Raw genomic sequence first — 24,608 nt, forward strand, 5'->3', positions numbered from 1 at the left:
GACGACGAAATGAGAGCGTGAGAAGGCGGTTATATAGCGGTTAGGGAACATGAGTTAGGTTTAAAATTTAACTAGGGTTAATTTCTTTTCGTTTTTTTTAACCCAAGTTAAGGGCGTTAAAAAGATTGTGATTTCTACGACGCTGCCACTACTTTCCGACGATATTACAGATTTGCCCCTATGTGTAGGCTGCGGGCATCGAATGACGAGATCGCCACCGGTGAACAGCTGGGCAGTCGAGATCCGTACGGGGGCATTTCGGTCTTTAGGAGGCGGGGAATCGGATCACCGGTCGGTGAGTTAAGCTGCGGTGAGCGGCGCGAATCATCGTAGAGCGGTGGGGACGGGGACGCGTGGCGGAAGGGGGCAGGGCCGCGCGGATACGGCACTGTGCTGTGTGGGCTGCCCGCGGGCAGCCCACATCGGCGCCGCCCGGGCATGGGAAATCTGACGGCTCGGTGCCGGGGTCCACCGTCCACGGCGAGGCGACCGCCGTACCGAGGCTCTCGCTGGCGGTGGGGCCCGAGCCCCCCTGGTTCGCGCCGTCAACGTACGGCACGCTCGCCCCGCACCAGCCCGGTCCGTCTCCCCTGCCGTTACTGCTTCCACAGTAACGGCGGGGAGACGGACCGTCCGGCCTCTGCCGCGGCGCTAAAATGCCGCCTAATGCCCTGAATTATGATGAAGCTTTTTTTGTGTGGATGCCAGCCATGACACTGCTTCAACTTTGCATTCTTCTCTATCCATCACAAAAAGCAAGTGCAAGATAACTTTGCATTTAGCTTCCCTTATCGTTTTGCATGCATTGCCATTCCTATACAAGCTTCTAGAGTTGATTAGAAGTGTGTATGTAGACAAATATGCAAGGATATAGAAGATCTCTACTGGCCAATTGGATGTCTTTGTATGGGAACAATGTCTTGCAAGCGTATGCAACAAAATTCTTGTGTAATCTTTGATTGATAACTACTTTGTGTGATGTGGTAATGAAGTCATTTCCCATGCTTATATATGACATCATGTAAAAGTTAAAGAGGACACACATGCAACTTGCAGCCAACCACGGGTGATATGTTTGGCAAGCAAAGATGATGAAAGATTCGAAGCCCACAAAAAAATTCCCTATCAATATACATCCATGGGTGGTTGCTAGCTTTTCAGAGACGCACCATCCAAAATCTATGCATATCGGCTTGAGGCTAATTAGAGGTGCAAGTCATATAGCATAAGATGCAATTTAGAACCTATATAAAAATTTTATGCATGTTACTGGAATATAGTTTAATCATTATTCTTTCAGGACACAATAATAGTCTAGTGACCCGTATAAAACTTTGTGTCCAAAGTTTATCACTAGCTTGCAGTCATAAAGATCTTATAAGGTTCTCCAAAAATATCGTGTAGTATGTAGATCTAAATCACTAAGAAAAATTCAAGGTGAATTGGGACTATTTTAGTACAAGGAAGATGCAATAACAACTTAGAGGATTAATTGTTTGTGTAAAAGAGAATGAAGGTCTAATTATAAATATGTAGAATTAACATGACAAGTTCATGTCACCGATACATAATGTATATTATGCTCCTATAAGGGGGATTTCCCTAATTCTTCTACTTAATTGGGTGGGATAGAATGGCTCTTGTTATAATATCTGGTGCGCGCACCAATACATTAAGTTTTCACAAATCCTACAGCAGTAAGAATTTCTATTGTATTTTTTAAATGGGTCTATAAATATCTATATAGGCATCATAATCATATTAAAATCACTGTAGAAGAACCTTATCATCTACTAAAGGTGAAAGGTCGAGACCAAGAGATAGATTAAGAAGTTGCTCATTTGAAAGACAGCATACGCCTCGATCTAGAGATGAGACGACATCCTAAATATGCTTCGAATGGTCTTTGAAACAAATTGTTTGATCGACTATTTCATTCGATTTTATTGAGTCATTTCATCTCTTCACATCTCAACATGGCAATTAAAGATATGCAAACGAATAAAATTCTTTAAAAGTGTAAACCACTACTTACCGGAAACTACATAGAATTGTTTGTGTATATGCAGCTTGCTATTTTAATTGCATGGTAGCTGTGAATTGGCCTGTTTTTTCCCCTTAGCATATGATATATATGACATCATTTCCGGGCATAACATAGCATGATAACAAATCTGTTGAAAGACATTCATGCTCATAGCATAGTTGCTTTTCTTTTTTCTCCACCAAATCCTCCAATAAAAATGCAATCCAAACCCAAGAATCTTGACATGGCTGCCAAATTAAAACTGTATTAGCTTGGTTGGGCAGTTCCTTGATTCCTTCCATGACTGCTTTATCTTTGCTGATGTCTAGAATACATTTTCGAGAATAGTAATTTCCACGGATGGATAACTTAAAAATATCACCCACTTGCCTTATTTTTATCACTACAAAGACAACTACCTACAAAATTATGAGGTGACTTCCATCCACGAGGTAGTTCACCATCAAGCTAGCTGACTTCCATACAAGTTGATGAGTTGACTAGCCCAGAAAAATCTCATAATATATATCACCAGAAATCAAGGAGCTAGTATGATTTATATAAAACATGCTATAATTATAGAGTCAAGATTACGGGACATGATGACATGATATCAGATGAAACGCCAAAAATATTTGGTGATGGAACTTATTTAAAATGTACTACATGAATATATAGAGCCAAGAGTATAACAATCTACGACTTTATCCAAAATAGCTAGTCGAAAAGTATTATTTGGATTCCTTATTCTTATAAGTATAATATCTACGACTCTACCCAAAATAGCTAGTCGAAAAGTATTATTTGGGTTTCTTATTCCTATACTTATTAAACACACGCTCGCACGAGTCCTCACATACTTTCTTCATTTAAATCCTAGTATTCTCGTCAAGCTAAGAGTTCAAATTCATTCAAATCTAATCACATCACCACGATAGATCCGTGATTAGCTTTTATTAACCCGTGCTGCAGTATCTCCTAGTCTAAAATCGGAGTCTAGCTAGCTCCGCCCTTGCCCAGTCACTATTTAGATTGTGGCCCGAGAACTAGGGGAAACTGAGAGAAAGGAAAGTTTTTTTTGTCTAAGTTAAGTCGAGATTGGATTGGTGTTCCGTGTACCTTAGTACAAGATCGAAAAGAATTCTTCTCATTCCAAGTGAGATGCCCAAAGACTCCCATGCCTTTCTTGGTAGAAAAAAACCCACAACCATGATTAGCTGGAAGATATTATTTGGATTTCTTAGTCCTGTATAAATATCCAAATTTTTTTTAATAAATAATTATTATAAAACTAAAGATATGTCCGTACGGATTCTCATAAAGATATCGAACGACATGGTTGTGATTCACATTGCATACATGTGATTTCTGCCCACATACACATACATATGTTTAGAAGAGTGCAGACTTGGCACAATACTCTGTGCATTGACAAGGAGCTAGAGGTAGCATCCTGTTTCACTGCGTGACATGTACTCGGATGCTAATAGTTACATGTACAGGGGAAGAGGGAGGAGGAGAGAAGCTAAGGCAGCGTAATGTGTCATGCTGACCCAAGCTGCCACTTCTTCAGTGGAACGCTGGTCCAGTCGGGGTACCCGGATGGAATGCCTCGTACTCTCAGTTGGAAGATGACAGCCATCTGATCACAACGGCCAGGATCATGATCGAGATGGACTTCCCATTAATTGCTGCACCATGGACCACATGATATTATTGTTAATTATTCGAAAAGCATTGGATCGATGCCTGATGGCTCTCTCTCCGGAGCCCTCTCTCCTCTCGGTGGAGAGGAATCGCCCACCGGCGATGGTCCCCGGCCTGCGAGCCCCATGATCACAACGGCCATCGAACACCTAGCCTAGCCTTTCCGGAGAAAGCGAACCGTTCTTTTTCTCATCATGATGCCGACCGATCTTGCATCGCTGCGCGTGCAACGCTCGCCCCGTGTGTCAGTGTCGGATGGCACGTGGTAAGAGGGAACCCCCGCGCGACGTCCGTATCCCACTTTGACGTGACAAATGGAAGGTTTTCTAGGCCTCTGTGCCACGCTGCGAAGCTAAGGTGATAGCTAGGCCTAGGCCTACCTTCCTTGCAATCCCGGCCTGGCCCACATGCCCCTGGGTTGCCAACGGTTGTGGGCCCCTTCTTCGAATATATCGAATAGAAAGGTGCTGCCGCCTTATCTTGCAAAACTTATATTAAAAAAAAATTACTTAATCTCCATTAGTCAGTCTCCTTTGGAGCAAGGGGCATAAAAATTAATGTATAAATAATGTATAACTTGAATGTTAGTAGTTGGAGATGAACGATTTTCAGACAGTACATGTGTTTAGAAAGACAAACAGAACAACAGATTGGATTGCTTCTTTTGTTGCTTTGCATGTCGGAAATTTTTTTTTGAACTTCAGCGGTGGATATTTTTTCCTCTTTGTTTCTCTTACTTTCTAGTGATTTGGGAGCAGCGGAGCATTCATCTTGTATAAAGAGTTTTTTGATTTGTTTTTTCTATGGTTGGGTTCCTTTGGCTTAGGCTAAAGGGAGAGATTTTAACTGTGAATCCGTCCTCAGCTTGGGGCCTCAATTAGAAATGTTTAGAAGAATTTATAAGGACGTACTGATTCGCTATATAAATGATGAGTGGATGATTTTGGCCGTACCATATCATCTTAATATTTATTGTCGTAACAGTTGTTAAACATGAAAGTTGTCAGTGATGGGACCGATGAGGGAGCGACGGGGGAGTCATTTAAACTCTTTTATGCTTGCATTAAAATATGATATCATGCACAAGATGGCAGTCATTTAGATGGATGGCCAGCTTTTAATGTTCCTGTGGGCCATGAACAGGGCATTTACAAATCTATTTTATTTCATTGTGGGTGGGAGTTAGTTTCACAATGGACCCGAGGCATCATGCCATTAAGTTAGCCTACACGTGTGAGCCATTGCACCCTCGAGCCATGGTTTGGATGTTTGACACGCCGCACGTACGCATTCCAAACTCAATGAAACCAAGTAGCTGCCAGCTTGCACGAGAACACGTGAAGCATCAGAGCTTTATATATTTGATAGGGCTCGTCCTTTGGGTTGGATGCACGCATATAAATGCTGATGAGAAGAACGCTGCTGAATCCCCTCTAATAAGATTAGAGTACATTAAGAGAAGACGCAGTGAGTTGGTAGGAGCGACATGGAATGCAGCCAACCATCACAGATGCATGCATTTCCTTGGAACAGCTTTCATTGGGTGGATATATATGGGTTTAATGAGCCAGATAGGTTAACCATGCATGAATAATGGCCTTCCAAGAGTTTGAAAAGGTGTTCCCTTAGACCTATGTAATGAGATCCAAGGTGGGAACTGATCTCTTTGCTCTCACCTCATCAATTTCTTCTTGTTGTTATCTGGCATGTGAACTCCCATCACCATTCACCACCCAATGCATGCATGCCACCATCTCCTTCTGTCCTCTGACTTTGCTTCCCAATGCTTAACACCTCCTGCAATCTTTTGGAGCCATTTGTTGCATCAGCCCTGGGAGCCTTATCACTGTTCTTACACAGGCCTACAGCTTGCCACCTTGCTCAATGACTCATGGCCAAGGACCAGCACCACCACACAAGAGTAAACTGTGCTGCTGCTCCTGCTTTGACATCTCCAAGGTCCTTTCTGGGGGCCTCCTGCTTGCAGCCATGATATGATAACTCATACTGCTCATTGAATTCGGTTGTGAAGAAAAGGAGATGAGAAGTACGTACGTTGCGTCATGCACGTTGCATTTGACTCGTTTGTCGTCTTTAGGAGGGAAGCGGAGACATAGATCCTGTCGCACAATTAATTGGGTCCTGGATACGATCTAGATATGGGAGAATACATTAGAAGGTTGTGGTGGGCTCTTCAAATAGTTTTTGATCTCCCGTTCATAAACGGCGTGCTTCCTCGTAGCTTGTGACCATACGTAAGAAGAATGTTGGCCCCTTCCATTTGTGACACTGTTCCACGAGAGACGCATGCCATGTGTAAAGAGAGAAAGAGAGGGAGAGAGAAAAAAAATGGGCCCGAGTGTTGTCGTCTCACATCATATGGCTGTTTTCTTCTCCTTGCTAAGGAGGAAAAACTTGAAAAAAGATTAAACGGAGACATCCTATTGTAATAACTAGCCCAAGCATTACGAGTCTGATGTCAGAATCTCATGTGAGTCATATGCATATGGCATGATATATATATACCTTGCATGTTGTACGTATTCAATTATGTACATAATGCCAAGGGTGAAAGTGTGGATTAATTGATTTTTTTTGGATGGACTTTATGTATTCCAAAAATTTTTCTAATCCACACCAATAGTTCGGACTCGATGTGGTATGTTGATCACAAGTAGTCCTTTTTGTGGTTGTTTTTTTGTTTTTTCTCTAACTTATTGAAATTTTTAACCGACCTGAACTATACCTAACCAAAGTTGAAATCAAGCTGAATAGCTATAATTTAGTTGATCTAGCTGTCCCAACTTGATGTCGTGGTCCCAACTTATAAAACTTAAATTTAGTTTTAAACCTTAAATATGACAGAAGTGTTTTGCATGAGGCTAGTCTGTTGTTTATCAATGACTATATCTCTGGTTAGCAGTGCATTAGCAATTCAAAAATCTCTAGGGGACTCTCGGGGTTATTAAAAAAAAAAAGAGTTGAGACAGTAGAGAAAGAAGATACATGTGATATGAATTACTCCATATCTAAAAGTGCTTTCTTCATGGATTAAGTCTTAGTTGACTTCAAAGGATATCTTTTCATTTCTACATATTGCTTAGTTGAATAGTTCGAGAACAAAGTCCTTTTTTTTTTGTGAAAAAAGTAAAAGAAGAAGGATCCAAGAAACAAAGTTAGCTAAAACAGTTTCTTGAGTAGTAACATTTGCCAGACTTTGTACCTAACTCATGCCAGATTATGAAGTGAATGTGGAAAATATGAACGAAAACACTACCAAAAACGAAGAGTTAAGGGAAGTGCCAAGACATGCATCATCAGGTGAACCAGTGGGGAACACAAGAGGAACAACCTCCACAAATCCAAACCTAAGCATTTGTTCTACCACATTCGAATGCATGTGTTCTTCATGTGTTCAATAGCATTGACAGGGAGAAATCTGAAGCATGTTAGCCTGGAGATGACAAGAAGCCCTCAAAACAAGTTTTTCTGAAGCAATGTCGTTGATTACTTGGAACCATTTTAATTTTTTAGTATTTTGGTAGTTTACGTCTTTAGTTAATACTGGGTCCAATGAGCCACAAGGCCAGTTCAGAGTCCAATTTAGTATCTGAGTTGGTTAAGCTGGGTAAGTGGGTCAACCCTATTGATCACTTTGGATAATTTAGTCCCCTAATCCAGCCATTTAAATCATGCTAACTAAGGGCCAGAAGTAAATACGGTTGAGGTCCGGGAGACCAGTGGTTTAGGTACGATTATCGAATTATGAGAGTTTTAGTGGGTTGTAAATGCTTTTCCTTTTTATCGAATGGATCCGTGAGTGCCTCTCTTAGGTGAAGCTAAAAATGTGTTAAAAGAGTTCTACCATCGGCCTTGAATCAAAATTTGGGTGAGGCGGATACACTACCAAATATAATTGGATACAATATGGCATAGGCATGTGAAAAGTCTTTGTGGTTGATAGTGGCAATCCTAGAGCTAACCCAGCAATCTGAGATGCAATGAACTCATTTATTGAATAAGTTGAATTTAGGTTTAGAGGCTTGACTTGCTTGGCCTAGATTAACTTATGTTATCGCACTTTTTTCTCCATGGAGGAATAGGCGAGGGGTAACAAGCCTGATTGGTAGGTCGAGCACAAGTGTGTCGCGGGTATCTAGATAGCCGAAAAGGAGATAAAAGAAGGGTTGCGATGATGATAGTAATATGGATGCAAATGTCATAATCTTAAAGGATTATGAAATACTGTATCTCCCAAACTACCTGGTTCGAGATATACCGAGTGGTACTGGAGGTGGACTAGCATGGTTCCACCCAGAAATTCAATAAAACGGGAGCAATGGACGAGAGTGAAGAAAAGAGAGAGATGGTTCCACCCATTAGTTCCCCCTCTCCTTCAACCGCACGAAAACAAGGGCAAAAATATAAATATCATGTATCTCATTTGTTCACAGGGTAGAGTTCCTTAGATTGTACTCTGGACTGTTCGGTAGCCATGGTTATTTGCAAACATATGCCAGAACAATCAAGCAATCTAGACAAACCTTAATAATTGCAACAGCCATGGTTAAATCATACTGGTCAATCTGGCTAAGAACTCATGATAATTACATATTTGTTTGTTCTAACTGTTGCTACCGTCACCTTTTCACTTAGCTAACTCTATACGAAATCTCTCAAGCAAAAAGAGGATATGTAGGAGATAATTAATGAATTAATCAATAATTTTAAGTATACTAATACTCGTTTGTTCCATCATTAAAAGTCTGAATAACGCTGCCGGGCTCTTGCATGAAAAAAATTATGGAATTTGGCACAATAGACATGATAAAGAGGATGAGACTCAGTAGAATAGTAAAATTGCTTCATTATAACTTAGAGATTATATAATCTCTTTATATGTAGAGATAAGATTGCATACATCTAATTCTCTCCAAATCTTGTATGGCGTTTTAGAGCGAAGAAAAAAGAAAAGTATTAGGCCCATGAAAAAATTTGAGGCCCTTGGGCTCAACCTAGCCCATACGCGACCATTGTCAATTGCCCTATACCTTCCCATATTCGAATGTCCACCGTCCCCCAACGGTCCACTTCCCATGGATCTCCAAAATGGACGGCAGAGATTGATAGCCATGTGGGACACGGAACATAGGGCGTAACTTAGAAGGTGACTCGGGGGGCCGCCGTCCGAACTCTTCCTCGTCGGCTGGTTCGCGGGAGAGCTAGGGTTGGGGTCTTGTCTTGGGGTGTCCTCCTCCGAATCCTGGTGCTCGTCCCGTGACTCCGAGCCTAGCTTTTCTTCACTTTTCTTGGATTCTCCTCCATCCCCGGTCCAAAATGACGACGATCGTGGCTACTTCGGAGGACGATCCGGTACTCGCCGTGGTTCGGTTCACGTCAGAGCTCGCCTGGGCCGATGCAGGCCCCGAGGTACGGGAACTTGGGGACTTAGATCCATTTACTCGAAAATTTCCATTAAATTTTCCTTTTTTCTAAGGGGTTTTGGGGATTTATGTGCTCCTTTTAGAAAGGGGCCGGGGGGGGGGGGGGGGGAGGATTGGATTCAATAGTTGCTTGGATTATACTACGAGTAATATGGGCGGTTCTAATTTCGTAAGTAATTAGCAGCTCCGAATTTTTCTTGCTTTTTAGGCTTTATTTTGTTTCAATGTAGAATTGGTCAGAAAACAAAACTAAAAATTGCATCTTTTACATATTATTTGCATAGGTTGATGTATTGATTTGAGGTTAAGGCATCTGGAATCAGTTTCTAGGCATTAACAGTTTTCGTGCTTGAAAAATTTCTTAGTAGCGCGAGTAAAGTATTCGGGCAAGGAAAAGCAAAGATGTACAGGGTTCATGCACCTACTGTCTCGCCAATGATCTTTAGAGGTTTCCTTCAATGGGCTGATGGGAGTTAATGTATTGTTCCAAGAAATAAATACGAGTTGTTGTGTGATTATTGCCATTTCCTGATGGTTTTTGCCTTTTGTGGTTAGGAGAGGAATGTTCTCATTAAGAACTGAAGCATCTGATGGTGCACTTTTTTTTATTTTTTGATAGGTCGCAGAACTTCAGGTGACCCGACTTTGTATTGAAGCCCAGGAATGTATGATTACGAGTAGATGGTTGGATCTGGCATCTCTAATGCTTACTTCAGCAGACTTGATAGTATCACGAGTGTCAGAGAAAGGTATGCATCCATCACTTGTATTGTTCAGCAGTTATAGCTTATAGGTGACTACTGTATTGCTTGGATGACTGGTAGTTGGGATCTGTAGCTCATCATTATGTTCTTTTTAATATTTATTGCCTTTTACCTGTGAAATTTACAAGTTCTTAGGTCAATAAATATTAATAAGGTGAATGATCATCATGGCAGTAAACATGCTCTACATCCTTGTGCTCTTGTATTTCTCAAAATCTGATGGTCTGCTGAAATTTTGGCTTATTATAACATGCTGTGAGATGATGCTTATTTCCAACTAGGATTATTTAAGAATGTCTCTTTATTTGCTGCTTTTGGCACAACAATGTCCTGATCTGTGGGATTGTTGTCCGATTCTTAGCATGCACTGAATTGTTTTTCAGCTATTATTTTGAAATAGCATCAGTGTTCTTGTGTGGTATGTCTCTGAACTTTAGTTCTTCCTTGGAACAAAAACATGATAGGATGTGCACATATCCTGGTCATAATATGCTGTTTGAATCATCTCTTTTCTGTCTTTTTTTTCTGAGACTTAGATGTTATGATTTACTAATAATCAAATCTAATAGTTCTTGATGCTGGAAACTCTTTAAACCAAACTAAGAATGCTTACTTTACACTGAAGATGGCTAAAAATGCAGTAATATCTCCAGTTTGTAACTAAAAAATTCTAGTATTAACAAGGTTTCACTATAGCTCCATAAGTTAAATATGCACAGCCGTGCATCACTTTTTGGCATATTTCCTGAACATTTACCTCATGAGTGGGTGGCTGTTTTGTGTCTGGAAGGTCAACAACTTAATATTTCAAAATCTATAATGGTATTTCTCCATAAAGTGCAGTAAAGTTTGGAAAAGAGTAACATGGTGAGCTGTGAATAACTATTTCAGATGTAACTGTGAGAACTTCTAATGATGCTGAGAATTTCATCATATTTCCTCCTTTATTGCATCTTATTTATGCTTGTTTTATGCCTGATTTAATTACTATAAAACTGCTGTAACAGGCATCACCTCTGCATTGCGTACATGATCGAATGCTTTTTTTTGTTCAGTTTTTAGGAGAATTATATTTTTTGTTCCAGTCATGCTTTATTGCTCAAGCTAGTTTAAATTATTGCAGTATTAGAACCTATATTTGTTCAAGTACCACACTGACCAATTTTTCAAGTAGTTTCTAAATCTTATGTCAACATTTACTGTACTTGTGTCTGTAACAACATATTTGACTTAATTGGAAGAAAATGAACTTCACTTAACTAAGAATTCTGAGTGCTCATAGCATTTGCTGGTGAGCTAATAAAATCTCAGATATTTGTTTTCCTTTAGCTGACATTTACTTGCTTTTTTGTTTATTTTGAATGAAACCTACTGTCTGCTCTTTTTTTCTTTTTGCAGACCTGGAATGTATTTTCACTGTTATCTGCAACCTTGTCACAAGAGCAAGTATTCCGGATGAAGCACTAGAGATGGCAAAGCTCATATCTGCAAAAGTTATCCAGCAACCAAATGATAAACCTGCTCTTCGCCTGAAGATGTAAGGCAAACAAACTATTGGTGCTTAAGTTCTTTTATCCCCCCAGTTGCAGCTATCTCTTACATGTCTGCATGATTCAAACAGGCTGTTCAATTTGTACAATCTGCTAGAGAATCCCTACGCTAGGTTCCTTGTCTACAACAAAGCACTCAATTTGGCAGCTAGTGGAAAAGTTACTGAAAGCATTATACCTTCATTCAAAAATATAGATAGTTTTCTGCAAGAGTGGAATATTGGAAAAATGGATCAAAGGGAGCTTTTCCTCACCATCTCTAACATTTTAAAGGACAATAAGAGGTGCACATTCGGATAGAAGACCAAGTTGTTGGGAATACTTTTTCTTGTACAACTGGATTTTTGAACTTTCCTTTTTTGTAAATCTGCAGCATGGCCAAAGATTCTTTTGCTTTCTTGACCAAGTATTTAGCGACTTTTTCTGGTGCTGGTGAGGAGTCATGTACGATGAATGAGGCCAAAGAGGAAGCTGTGCATTCCATTATAGAGTTTGTGAGGTCTCCAGACATATTTCAGGTATGCAAGTGGAGTATCTGCAATTTGGAGGCATTTAGCCTGCGAAATGAGTGATTCTAATTTTGGAAATCGACACTATTTTAATTTTGTGGATAGGTTGTGCGCCACAGATTTCTCTCTCTCTCTCTATATATATATATTGTTTACTAGTATATTGGCCATATTCTATTTGAATTATAAAACAGTCATGAAAATTCAGCAGATTTCCATATACCATGTATATATAGATGTGTGATAGTTCATTAAGTGTTGCTGTGCTATCTCTTTATGTCGTGGTCTGCTATCTCCTTATGTTGCATTCTGATGTTTGACCCTTCTTTCTGCTACATTTATACTGCTTGCAAATGTTCTTCCATTCTCTCTCTCTCTCTCTCTCTTTCTCTCTCTTCTTTTTAGGATAGATTATCATGTGGGAAAGGAGATGTGTAGGGCAGAGGCATGTGTTTCACATCTTGTACTTATAAATGCCTTGAGAGTGCAATTTTCTTTTGCATCTTTTAATTTAGTTTACTAGCCTTCATGTCCTTTCACTAAGTAGCTGTCAGCTAATTGAAATCTTTTGTCCTAAGAAAGATACAGGGAAGAAGATGGTCTGAACCTGAAGTTCTGGTTTTGTTGGACCAAGTCTTCTTTACCTCAGAAGAAGACAATATGTGTTGGTGGAGCCCTTGCTGGAGTTCTAGAAAGCATAGCTCTGTAGAGGTTCTAAGCAGAACAGTGAAGTGGACGGTGATAGCAACATTCCTTTTGAGATTGGTGATAGTAGGTCATTTAAGAAAGATGCTCAAAAACTAAGTAGATTATAGCACATGAATGCTGAGGTTGCCTGAAGCATGGGTTTTTAGGACAAATGATGCCCCGCCCTAATAACTTTGGAGTTGGTTTGACAATTGGATTTGGATGTGGCTTGAGAATTTGGAGATAATAAGTCCATGTTCAGGTATGTCTTGCTTGAAAAATTACTCTTGTAATCATGTTGAGACTTGCAGTGTTATGAATTTGGTTTTCTTGGACCAATCCTTGACAGAAGTGGTTTGAAACGGGTAAATCAATTCAGGCATGGCAATCTTCTAAATGGCTTGCAAATGTGTTTTAAGCATTGGTGACAATATCTAGGAAGATGCTATTTGTTGTGATTAGTCTCAGATAATCTGTTGTATGGAAAGTTGGATCTGTTTTGAGTAGGCTTGTAGCTGCAAGGAATCCATGTATTCCTAGTATGCTAAAGAAGATAGAAAGTTAATTTGTCAACTTGAATTTTGAATACGCTTATAACATAGTGGATCTAAATCATATAGAAGATATTGATTTTTGAAGTTAACATGATTACCAGGATTTGGTACTATGGTTTTTTCTCATTGGTTTATGATTCATTCCTTAGCTATGAATGCAAATTTCTTTATAATAACTGGACTTTTTTATTAATATGGATTTTTGTAAATCTATTGGAATAAGTCTTTTTTTTTTCTTTTTCTTTGGCGGGTTTCTTATACAATACGTGTACGAATACACCCAATAAAATAAAAAAACACAAGATCATGGAGTGCCCGAGGCAACTCCTCTCCGGCCCACAAGGTGCTCCCAGAATGACTAGCCACATAAGCGGCTACCCAATCCGCAGCCCTATTGGCTTCTCTAAAAACATGCTTGGCCTGGAAAGCCCCACCATCCATCGGAATAAGTCTGTTTTCATTAGCTCAACGGTATCCATTCATGGTGGTCTCCCTGCTTGCCAATTGCAGTTTGAGTTTTCATGTCATGCCCTTGTAACCTAATATGTCTTGAAGCAGTGCTGATTTATTTGTACAATCTTAGCTTGGTCTTGTCAAAGGGCTTGCTATAACTTCAATATGCAATAGAAATCTTGCTAAGGAATCTATGGCACCCTCCACTGGCATCCAGCTTGAATCTGGAAATTTCTCTTGCTGACAGCAGCATGAATGGGGTCAGGGCTGATCATGGGAAGACCCTGACAGGCCCTCATTCTCCCTTTGTTGGCTCTCGTCTTCACCCAACCACCCCAGATGAACTGATCAGGTCCAGAGGGCAACTTACACCCAATGTTTCATGAGTGGGTTGGGTTCGAGCTTACCCCAATCTGGGTGAATCATGAAAATGGTGACCTGAATATGGTTTCGTGAAGCATCCACTATCGGTCTTGCATTCTGTTGTAGCCTCTAGCTTATGATGTAATTTGTGGGATCTCAGTGCCTGCTCGCTTTCTCAGTGGTGCAATTATTTATTTTTTCTACTATCTTATTACTATTTACAATTTAGGGAATGAATTTTCAGATTTATGATGTTCTTGCAGTGTGATCTGCTAGACATGCCTGCTGTTGGGCAGCTGGAAAAAGATGGAAAGTATGCATTGATTTACCAGCTGCTGAAGATCTTTCTCAATCAAAGGCTTGATGCCTACTTAGATTTTCATGCTGCTAATTCTACTTTATTGAAAAGCTACGGTATGATGCATGAGTTTTAGTTTTTGAACATCCATAGTTTTATCCAATTTTCTAATGACAAGGGATCCACAGGTCTGGTTCATGACGACTGCATAACAAAAATGAGGTTGATGTCATTGCTAGACCTCAGTTCCAACGATTCTCGTGAAATTCCATATTCTGTCATCAGGGACGCACTTCGGGTAATGCATGTCCTTTTGCCTCACCTTTTTACTTTTTTTAATTGTTGCTTCTTGTTTAAGTAAGTTATCATGCAGATCACGGACGAGGAGGTAGAATATTGGATTGTCAAAGCAATCACCTCCAAACTTCTGGACTGTAAAATGGATCAGATGAATCAATTTGTGATTGTGAGGTAGTCATTGCTAAGTGAATGTTCTTTTCTTCTGTTTATTTTGTTTAGTGGTGTGGGGTGAAGAGGACAAGGTATATACCGTGCAAATGGAATTCAAGTCAGAGAATTATTTTTGATTCGTTAAGTTTCATGTTTGATATGCAGCCGGCATACTGAGCGAGTGTTTGGGCTGTCAGAGTGGCAAAGTCTTCATTCCAAGCTGGGAGCTTGGAGGGTATGTGCCAACCATGTTAATTATTAAACATATTAAGATTCCAGCTCAGCCGTGTGCTTCTACGTAGATGAGTTTGTCAGGCCTCAGCCTGTGCTGGTGGAAGACCTTATTAATGGTGCTTGTTTGGATGCCAAGCCCGTGCCTGCCTTCTAATTTCTAAAGAAAGCAATCTGAATGTACATATTCAGCAATGCAACTAATGTTATTCAATTGTTTATCTGTTGAACCTTTTATTTCAGGGAAATATTGCCAATGCTATCAGCACAATCCAAGCTAACAAAGTATCTGGAGGACTACAGGCAATGCAAGGATTAATGATACGCTGAAGTTTGTCAATTTTCCACAAAGCAATGGACCGAGTATTGAACGCTGACAAGATACTACATTTGATTTAGATGATGAGAGGGCATGTTCGATTCCAAAGAACGAGCCTCTTGAGTGAAATCCAATGAGTTTTTATAAGCTTTAGTGATTAGATTTTGATGTTATGGGTGATGGTTGATTGCCAAAAATTTTGTAGGGTAGCCCTCTATGGCAGTGTAGATTTAGTTGCGAGATCATTTCGGTCGTGACCCAAATGAATACAGATCATAACCTAAATATTGAGGAATTGATTTTTTTTTTTTTTAATTGTGGATGTTCTTGATGATGATCCTGGTTTGAATATTCTTTATCTTGATAGCTTAAAGAGTCCTGTAAAGCACATGTCATTTGGTGCGAGTATCAAACCTTTAATTAGCCAGCTCTAATTCGTTGGTTGCACCAGACGAACAAAAGTAAGGAGCAGAATTAACTACATGGGCAAATCTAATTCCATCTGAAAAATGCAGGGATCTGTTGTAAAATCAGAGGTCAATTGCAAAACCTACCATATGCTTTGCCTTTTAAATGGAGTCTTGTATACTGTAGGAGGGCACGCGTCGGTAGCACAAATCTAGATTCATGTAGACACTTGTCTGGGGTTGAAAGGAAATCTTAATAGGTGAGAAGCGAAGAATATATAAAACCTATTAAACAGGATTCACATTAACCCACACTACAGGTGATCATATATGAGACATTTGTAAAATTAGAGCTCAAATGAAAAGCAGTCTTCCTCAAAGAAAGAACATCTGTCGGTTTGAACCCATGGAAGATCTATTGAACCGCCGGGTTCATCAGCTGCCGCCAAATTTTAGTCGAATTCTTTTCTTGTAAACTCTTGAAGTTTTCTTAGCATCAGCCTTGATTTTATAGCTGGCTACACTGTTGAGGTGAACATTCTCCGATTCATTTCAATCAGGTTTTTGAATTCCTGCTTGGTTTGTACTTGAGAGAGACTTTCTTCATATGTGAATTAAATTCTGTGCTTAATATTGCAAACAGCACTGCAAACCGGAATTATGATGGGAAAAAAGAGTACAAAATGTTAATGCAAGCAAGCAGACTCTGAATGTGACCTTGATGGTTATGTTCATTAGCAGGGAGGGAGGGAGGGAGGGAGGGAGAGAGAGTGAGAGAGAGAGAGAGAGAGAGAATTGGTTGGCCATTGTATGCCATTTGAAGTTTGACATATAATCGAGTTTCCCACTCAAACCAACCGTGCATGTTATTGAGTTTCCCACTCAAAGCGAGCTGCGTCATCCTGTCTCGTGAAACCAACCTTGACATCCTTCTCACAGGAGGCCCATAAGTAGTTGGATCAAAACCTCATAGAGTCTTACCTGCTTTAAAGCCAGAGAAACATACCATGGAAAAGAAAATACCAAGTGTTAATGGTCAGGTAACAGTGCAGAACCATACCAATTTTAGAGAACAAATACGAATAATGAATGGAGAAACATGCTTTCATCTCAGGGATGAAGTTTTCTTGTCTATTCATCAGTTAGGAGAACAAATTCCCACCAAAACATCTTAATTTGTAGAGTCATATAGTACATGATCAATCTCCAACAACAGCATGGGAACATTGTTTATTTGGAACCAGCAGGTCTAAACAGTGATAATGTTTCTTCATTTCTTCGAAGACATTCTTGCAGTTCTAACCAGCAATGATTTCGTCACTTGCCACCATTGCCAAAGAGGTAATTGAGGGAAGAACCGCCACCAGGAGCAGCATGAACCTTAGTTGAAGGCCGGTCCTGCACAACAGAAAACCAGCATTATCTTTCCTGATATGCACAAAAGTACGACTCTTAACTAATTAATTATCATGTAAGAAGAACTGACGATCTCCTTCTGGGAACCCAGCAAAGCGGGTAGTGAAATAAAACCAGTATTATCTTTCCTCATATGCACAAATGTAAGAACCTAACTAATTAATTAACAGGTACGAAGACTGATGATCTCCTTTCAGGAACCGCACATAACGGGCAGTGAAATTGTTTTATTTGCTCCGCCCAATATGCATGATACAAGGGATTAGTCAAACTCAAACAGATCAATATGTGGAAGCTAGCTTTACCAAGAAAAGGAGAGATTGTTCTTCCATGTATAACAGTGATGTCCCTGTCATGACTAATGAAGATAGAAATGTCTAAGCATAAAAATATGCACCTGAAGCACAGGTGATGCGGATATATTTTTACATAACTAGGATGCATTTTTGTCATGAATTTGGACTATAAGGGTATAGAAATAGCTAAAGACGAATGGAGGAAAATGAAAAATAGGGCTCTTAGTTTATGGTCAATAATGGCCACAGATCAAGTTACAAGGTAACAGACAAATGGAGTTAAAAAGATAAAAGAGTATGCTAGGAATTATCAGTAAGGTTAAATGCAATGCATCAAACAGAGAACAGCACAGCAGCAGTATGTAGGGCATAGCCTAACTTAAGGCAATTGAGTTCTTACCGTAAGAAAATTGCCACAATTCTGGCCATCTGCACGGAAGTAGTTGTTTGTAGTATTCTCTTGGATGCCTGCTGGAGTCTGCTTGCTGACATCAACAGGTGCTGACGCCTCAGAAGGCTTTAGGGGTGGTGCAGTGTCATCAGCAACTGGAGTTTGATTTCCAGCAGGTTTAGGGGTCTCATCACTCCCAAAAAGGTAGCCCAGTGAACTCTGCCCTCCTCCACTGCTTACACCACGACGCATTCTCTAATAATAAAGTAGTCCAAACTTTCAGAAGATGGAAGTTTTCTGTTAATATATAATCATTTCCCAAATGAAGCATAGGAATCCAAGATTTACACACAAAACAGGTGCAAATGTAATGAAAACAAAATAAGATATTAGAATGTGCCAGCGCGTTATCTAATGGCAAATCAGTTTATATTAGTCTCAGTATAGCATGGTTCTGTTGTTGTTCCTGATCAAAAAAAGGGGAAAAAAGAAGCAAGAACACACATCCTTCAAAGGGGGTGAAAATATAATAGCATTTTCTATGAAAGGACCTGACCGGAAATAAAAATCTATTGATTCTTCTACCTTCTGCATTGTTGGGAATTTTATAATTGAGGCACAAGATTGCAGTCCTGGAACTCGGCAGACAGATCATTTTTGAGATCAATGTAGAAAACACTTATGACAGAGCTGTCTCATCCTTCCTGCATACTTATTTAGAAAGAGTTCTAGGTGATCCACTCTTGCATAGTTCTCTGAACTCAACAACTGTAAACAACAGAAGTTTCTACTTTAAAGAGCATAAATACTGCCAATAAGACTTTATAATTTGGGATTAACTTCATAAAACTTTTCCACTATCCATAGCAATAAAGGGCTAAGTTCTCACTGAAGCTACTGCAAATCCTTTGATCTCATAAAGAAACCCTTAGGTCTCTCTCTCTCCTCCCTTGTAATTATTCCACATAAAACCAAGCCCTTTTCCTGTATGGGTTTTCCATCAATCTTTGTCACAAATGAATGTAAGAAGATACTAAACTGGTATTGAGGGCTTTAAGGCACTCACAGATTCTTTTTCAAATTGTGTAATGTATTAGGGTATTGTGGGAACTAAATAGAAAGTTGAATGGTTCAGAGTGCTCTCTTATGATCACACGAAATATCATACAGATTAGAAATGATCCATTTATGTGTAGTAACCCGATCTTCAGTTATCTAAGAAGTTTAATAAGAATAGTCTAAGTTCGAGTGATGTTTTCCTATTTGGACCTTCAACTAAGAGCCTTTTCAACCATCCTTATCCGTTTGAAAATTTTAGTGTTCTAAACCAGTACAAGAGTTATTAGGAAAAGTAATAGGTAAGCACAGGATACTCATGCAAGAAGAGGCATAAAAGTTATTAGGAAAAAAAAACTGCAATGAAATTGAACATCAACACAAAGAATTATATGCAGCTGGATCGCTTAGGTGTAGAAGTCATGGATCTACTTTGTATAGGCTAAAGCTGACATTGATGGGCTCACCTTAGCTCAACAAATGGCTTAATCTGCACAATTCATTGAATCTTATTTAAGCTTATCTCACAATCAATGTCCTATATGTTTGTTTCCTTTCCTCTGAGGTATGAAATTTCCGAAGAAGATTTAAGAGTGGGAATCAAATTAATCGAAGAATCATGTTGGGAGCCTAAGAATATACAAACTGAAAAATTAATCTTAACATAATTTACTTCCATTAAAGGATTCATTAACTATCAAAAAAGCCAAACGATCTAGAGCACCATTTTCTTTTTTTTCCTTCTCTTGTTCAATCATATGGAAGGCCATTAAGTACCTCTAAGAGTTGATCATGCTTACAGAAAATAGAATTGGAAGTGATTGACTATTGAACAGATTAGGACTCTCAGATATAACAATTAGTAGTAAATTTGTTCATGTACTTATGACAATTTGGAATGGTTTTACATTCACAAAAATGGCACCATTTCATTTAAACAAGTGAGAGTGATTAGACAGCACCAAAGTGACCTTTCTACAAGCCTTACAAGATACAGAAACAATGATGAAGCAAGTGGTCTTGACGAGATAATGATTCACTGTGTGAAAGGGGTACAACAGGAGATATGTGTAGACAACAGGAAAAAATGAATATTTGTTTTTTCTTTCATTAAAAGGTGAGGTGGAGAGGAAAGTCAAACAATAGATTATAGACCTGTTTGGTTTGGACAATTAGGCTAGCTAAGATTCTCTTCTAGCAGGAATTCAGTAAAGTCTTGTACAATAATAATAGTCACTTAGCTTCTCAGACATGCGGAGCAAGTAGCTGACATAGAAAATCTCTAAACATCTCTTGAAAACACAGCCCAGGTGCTAATAAACATAGAATCAACAATAAACAATTCTTTATGTGATGGTGCACATCAAAACTGACTATATACTATTTATTCCATCTAAATTTAGTTGGGCAGCAGATCTGACGAACACATCATCAAGTAAATTCTAACGCATTGGCACCATTCCTATCTTATGATTGGTTGGATTTAAATTCTATGATAATTCAATCTCAATGTAAGAGTTCCAAAACGAGGACTTCTCAACTAAATCAAACAGATCAGGATGCAAAGATAAGAAGCAAAACATTTCAAGAACACAATCATAGCAAGATTAAGTATCAGAATTGCTTCCATTATAGGCGAATTTGAGCTGACGACCGCTCCAGGCGGTTGCTGCACAGTTTTCAAACGGTTCAACGGGGAATTTAGCATCAATTTTTTTAAAAAATAATCAAAGTTTCGACATAGTCAAACCAAAGATTTCTACCCATAACACAAATCGCGCCAAATGTCGCATTAAACAACAAGAAATACAAGAAAACAACCACCAAAGAAACAAAGGAAAAAAAAAGGAAATTCAGCACAATTTAACCTCAGAATGCAATCCGAAGATCCAAAATTAAACCAATAAAAGCTAAGCTACGAGCAAAATGCCGCGAGGATACATCAGATCGGGGATAAAGGAACCGAGATCCAAGTCACAATCCGAACCCAGAACCTTAAAAAGAAAAAAAAACCCTTCTTGGAGAGATTCCAAGTGAGATCTACGGATAAATGGCTGTAGAAATGCGGCGAATCGAGGAGGAGAAGTGCTTCTAAAAGCACACTTCTAGGATTAGGGTTTCTTACCTCTCTCTTTGGGTCGAACGAGAAGGGGCTAGAATCCGGAATTGGGGATCGGGAACGAGGAGCAACAGAAAGGAGGAAGGCGAGGCTCTCATATAAAGAGCCTAGAGGGACACAATTAAACCCCTCTGGACCGAAAAACAAATTTGCACTAAAACCTTCCTATTTTATAATTTAGCCGTCTCACAGGGTCCGAGAAGTATACGATTGAAAAACCAAGGACGTTTGTTAAATTTTTAGCCACCCTTTGGGTGCTTGTGTGCTGATTAGAGCCCAGAAGTCATGGTTAGGGATTAATGGACCCATTCAAAAACATACTTTTATATTATTTTAAATTGACTATCAAGTCAAGTTTATCTTAAATTTTGCATTTGTTTTGTGGTCAATGTCATCCTTTCTCACAACATAAACTTTATGCTGTCATATAATCAATCATAACAGCAATAATTATATTGCTTAAATCTGTTTGGACTGAGTTTGTTTGAGAATAAAATAATTTATTTTACTGCTTTTTATTGTTACAGTAGAAAATAACAAATAATAATAAAAATTAGCAGTATTGTTTGTCGAAATCATGGTTTACCAAATATATAAATATTTATTCCAACTAGGATAAATATTTAAGCTAATAATATTATTTCATTTAGATGAATGCTATAAATGTTATAGAATGGTTATTCTGAATACTCTTCCTTATATTTATTCTAAGACGACTAAAAAAAGAGAGACAAATACAAGAATAAATGAAAAAGGTTATTTTTACTGCCAAAAATGGAAACTGTATTGAACATATCTACTTTAAATAATGTTTGATTTAGTGGATCATTGGGAAAAAAAAAAGACAGTTAAGTGTATGAGACTCGTAGGATTTGAAGAAGAACAAATGTATATAACTTTACCTTCCCATATAAAGATTATTTTCATATTTCAAACCGTAGCATCTATATCACAATAGAATAACCTCATCATTGCACCAATCTCATCTTTTAATTAGGTTGATCGTCGCTATTTATCAAACATTCTCCTATTTAAAAAACATATGATACATATGCTAAGATACATGTATATGCAAACTAACAATGGCATGCGAACTTTTGGTTTGTGTACTTGTTTTGTGTATGAGCGCATATTTCACCATCCTTAAAAGCCCTTGGTTTAACAGCATGTAATTTCATGAGAATTAATATTCGTGTAGTCCATCTGAATAATTTAATGCCTCTAATTTGCTCAGGAAAAGTAATCGTGAGATCATAACGGCTCTTTTTTTTTTTTTTTTATTGGAGATAACGGCTAGGGTAGTAATCAACCCTTGCACTGTCAGCGACCGGCAATAACAAGTGGAAGTCACATCCCATATAAGCAACAGAAATGATTACCGCAAACAGTTAAGAAGCAGATCTTCTGTTAACTCATCAAATAATGAAACAGTTTTTTTTTGTTTTCCCTTTTATTCAAAGGGAAAACAAAAATAGTTAGAAGTAGTATAAGTTCATAACAACTACACATAGGCAGAATCCAGCAACCACCCTGTTGTCTTGCTGATATGTCTGAGAACCAAACTTATGAAAAGATCTGACATGGCACAAGAAAAATCTCTGAAAGCTCACCACCACAGAAAATGATTCAAAAACCCATTCTGGAACCAATATCTAAGCATGTCAGCAGGTATTAACAAGCTTGATATGATGCTGATAACTCAGATTGGTTTCTTCATGAAACTATATTACAGTCCAAGTTTAAAAATCTGCGCTCCTTTCTTTATGCTCTGTTAGTATGCCGATTTAAATGCTTATATAATTTTTTTTTTTTTTTTTTTTTGGTCATAGAAAGAGGTGTATTTTATCATTCAAACTGCAGAAGATCGACCAAGTGAAGGGAAGTATAAGAGGAGAGGAAATGGGGGAAGCGTAATATGTCACCTGCAGACAATGTTGGTGCCATGGCAGACAGATCTGAGAAATATATCAGAGGAGGAGACCAATGTGAAGAAGGAAAAGAAGGAAAAGTATGTTCCTTTGTGCAACCATGCTGGGGAAAGGATCTTAAAACTTCTGATGTTGTCTTGAGAGAGGAAAAAAAAGGGTGAAGAATATGTTGTACCATATGAAACTGAGGCTAGCCAAAGAATGCCTGGTGAATTAACCCCCTGTAATGCACAAGAAAACATTGCCCCGGTGTCGGAAACTGCATGAATGAACAAAGTGATTAAGAACCTTAAGGGAGCATACTTTAGGATGCCAATGGTTACAAAGGAGGGTGACGCTTCAAAAATTGCAGATTATGGTGATGAGAAATGGCCTGACTTATCTATCAGAGCGGATTATAATTCTTCACTGCAAAGATGTTCCAAGACCATTCTTGTGCTGATGGTATACTTTTATTGAATGTCATGGATATGGACTCCGCAATCAGGAAAGCATCTGGTAGTAGCAATCTTAATCCACTAGTAAGTAAGAATGTCGATAGTTTGACGGAGGATTTAAACGTGGTTTCAGTAAAGACCAGCATAGTGTCTGGAATTAATTGAAAATTACACCTGTGCAAAGAGAATAAAAAGGGCCACTTCAAAGTAGAAAAGTATCACTTGCAGCATATCTGAACCTACCCAAAAGGATGTCAGTAGCCCCTCATTTCTGTTGCTGAAAATGATAATTTTGCTGGTACCTCTGCGTCACTAGGAAATGCAGGCAAGCATCCATTGGTGACAGCTTGTTATTACAGACCAGGAAATAAAGTTCATCAGAAAGCAAAGATGATAGTTGTGAAGATGTGTGACATGCGACCATACATCGATCCGAAGTCCAACATGTTTCCTGAGATTAATTCAGTTTCTGAGGTTGCTAATAGTAATGATTCAGTATTACAAGAAAGCTGTAGGGGAGATGCATTTGCTGATGCAAATAAGAGCAACATGTTCGCTGAGGTTAATTCAGTTTCTGAAGTTGTTATAAATGATGATTCAAGTGAGTGTAATAAACTGAAACACAAAATGAAAAAAAAAGATTTTCAACTATTCTCAGTATAACATAGAAGTTGATTGGGATGGATTTGAGAGTTAAATGAAACGTTTGGCTTTGTGTTGTTGTGGGTATGATAGGAAAAGGGAGCTCGATAATCACCGGTGGAGGTCGAGGGGCTCTAAATAGTAGTGGAGGCTAGGCTTATCCTAGCCTCCGGCGGAGTTCGTCAGGGGAGGACTCTTCCTCCTTTGCCGCGATCAACCAGAGCTCTGCCCTGTTTTTGACTAAAACAGGCCTTCGGGCCGTGATTGGGTGCTGGGCCGGTCCAACAGGCCGGCCCAATGAGGCTGGGCCTCACACTTGAAATGCCAAATAACAAGAAATAGCATTCCCAGGATGTATCTCAGAAGAAAATCATAAAATATAACTAAAAGAAGTTTACAATAATCTGCAAATGGAGATTTACAGTTCATAGAACTTATCCTAGCTGCAATGCACTTCTTCTAGCTAAATCTAGGTTCATGACCCATTGGAGTTTATGTTCTCCTGATGCATGAAACTTCTTGGGTCTATGACCACAGGAAGATTATCCAGTCCAATAGAAA

General features: G+C 38.9%; 2 protein-coding genes across 6 annotated transcripts; one reads left to right on the forward strand and one right to left on the reverse strand.

Annotated features, from left to right (window-relative positions):
* The first annotated feature begins 8,909 nt into the window (after nucleotides 1–8,909).
* On the forward strand, nucleotides 8,910–15,668 carry LOC103704486 (uncharacterized). Of its 3 annotated transcripts, none has more exons than XM_088703939.2 (11): nucleotides 8,923–9,163; nucleotides 9,462–9,649; nucleotides 9,797–9,926; nucleotides 11,340–11,478; nucleotides 11,563–11,775; nucleotides 11,865–12,009; nucleotides 14,321–14,471; nucleotides 14,544–14,653; nucleotides 14,729–14,826; nucleotides 14,971–15,040; nucleotides 15,280–15,668. In XM_088703939.2, exons 2-11 carry the CDS (start codon nucleotides 9,644–9,646, stop codon nucleotides 15,364–15,366), a joined length of 1,149 nt encoding a protein of 382 aa, XP_088560065.2. In that variant the 5' UTR covers nucleotides 8,923–9,163; nucleotides 9,462–9,643; the 3' UTR covers nucleotides 15,367–15,668. The 3 variants fall into 3 exon arrangements, with proteins under 3 accessions (XP_008786018.3, XP_088560065.2, XP_088560066.2); XM_088703940.2 differs by having other exon boundaries at nucleotides 9,543–9,649; XM_008787796.5 differs by lacking the exon at nucleotides 9,462–9,649 and having other exon boundaries at nucleotides 8,910–9,163.
* A 1,180-nt stretch (nucleotides 15,669–16,848) lies between these two features.
* On the reverse strand, nucleotides 16,849–21,193 carry LOC103704485 (protein SPIRAL1-like 1). 3 transcript variants are annotated; one of them, XM_008787794.5, is made up of 4 exons: nucleotides 21,047–21,155; nucleotides 20,546–20,590; nucleotides 17,875–18,120; nucleotides 16,849–17,160 (listed from the first exon to the last, which is right to left on the reverse strand). In XM_008787794.5, the coding sequence occupies exons 2-4, from the start codon at nucleotides 20,549–20,551 to the stop codon at nucleotides 17,080–17,082; spliced, it is 333 nt and encodes a 110-aa protein (XP_008786016.1). In that variant the 5' UTR covers nucleotides 20,552–20,590; nucleotides 21,047–21,155; the 3' UTR covers nucleotides 16,849–17,079. The 3 variants fall into 3 exon arrangements, with proteins under 3 accessions (XP_008786016.1, XP_008786017.1, XP_026659394.1); XM_008787795.5 differs by lacking the exon at nucleotides 20,546–20,590 and having other exon boundaries at nucleotides 21,047–21,193; XM_026803593.4 differs by lacking the exon at nucleotides 20,546–20,590 and having other exon boundaries at nucleotides 17,875–18,141; nucleotides 21,047–21,169.
* Between the last annotated feature and the right edge of the window lie 3,415 nt (nucleotides 21,194–24,608).

The sequence above is a fragment of the Phoenix dactylifera genome, chromosome 9 (genome assembly GCF_051530095.1).
Source record: "Phoenix dactylifera cultivar Ajwa chromosome 9, Ajwa_hap1_PhDact_Kaust_v1.1, whole genome shotgun sequence".
Taxonomy (NCBI): Eukaryota; Viridiplantae; Streptophyta; class Magnoliopsida; order Arecales; family Arecaceae; genus Phoenix; species Phoenix dactylifera.

Coding starts and splice junctions, on each gene's coding strand:
- LOC103704486 (XM_008787796.5), top strand. CDS start 9,071: ATGACGACGATCGTGGCTACTTCGGAGGACGATCCGGTACTCGCCGTG. Junction 14,472..14,543: donor TACTTTATTGAAAAGCTACG/GTATGATGCATG, acceptor AGGGATCCACAG/GTCTGGTTCATGACGACTGC. Junction 14,654..14,728: donor TCATCAGGGACGCACTTCGG/GTAATGCATGTC, acceptor GTTATCATGCAG/ATCACGGACGAGGAGGTAGA.
- LOC103704485 (XM_008787794.5), bottom strand. Junction 17,161..17,874: donor ATTGTGGCAATTTTCTTACG/GTAAGAACTCAA, acceptor TCTGTTGTGCAG/GACCGGCCTTCAACTAAGGT.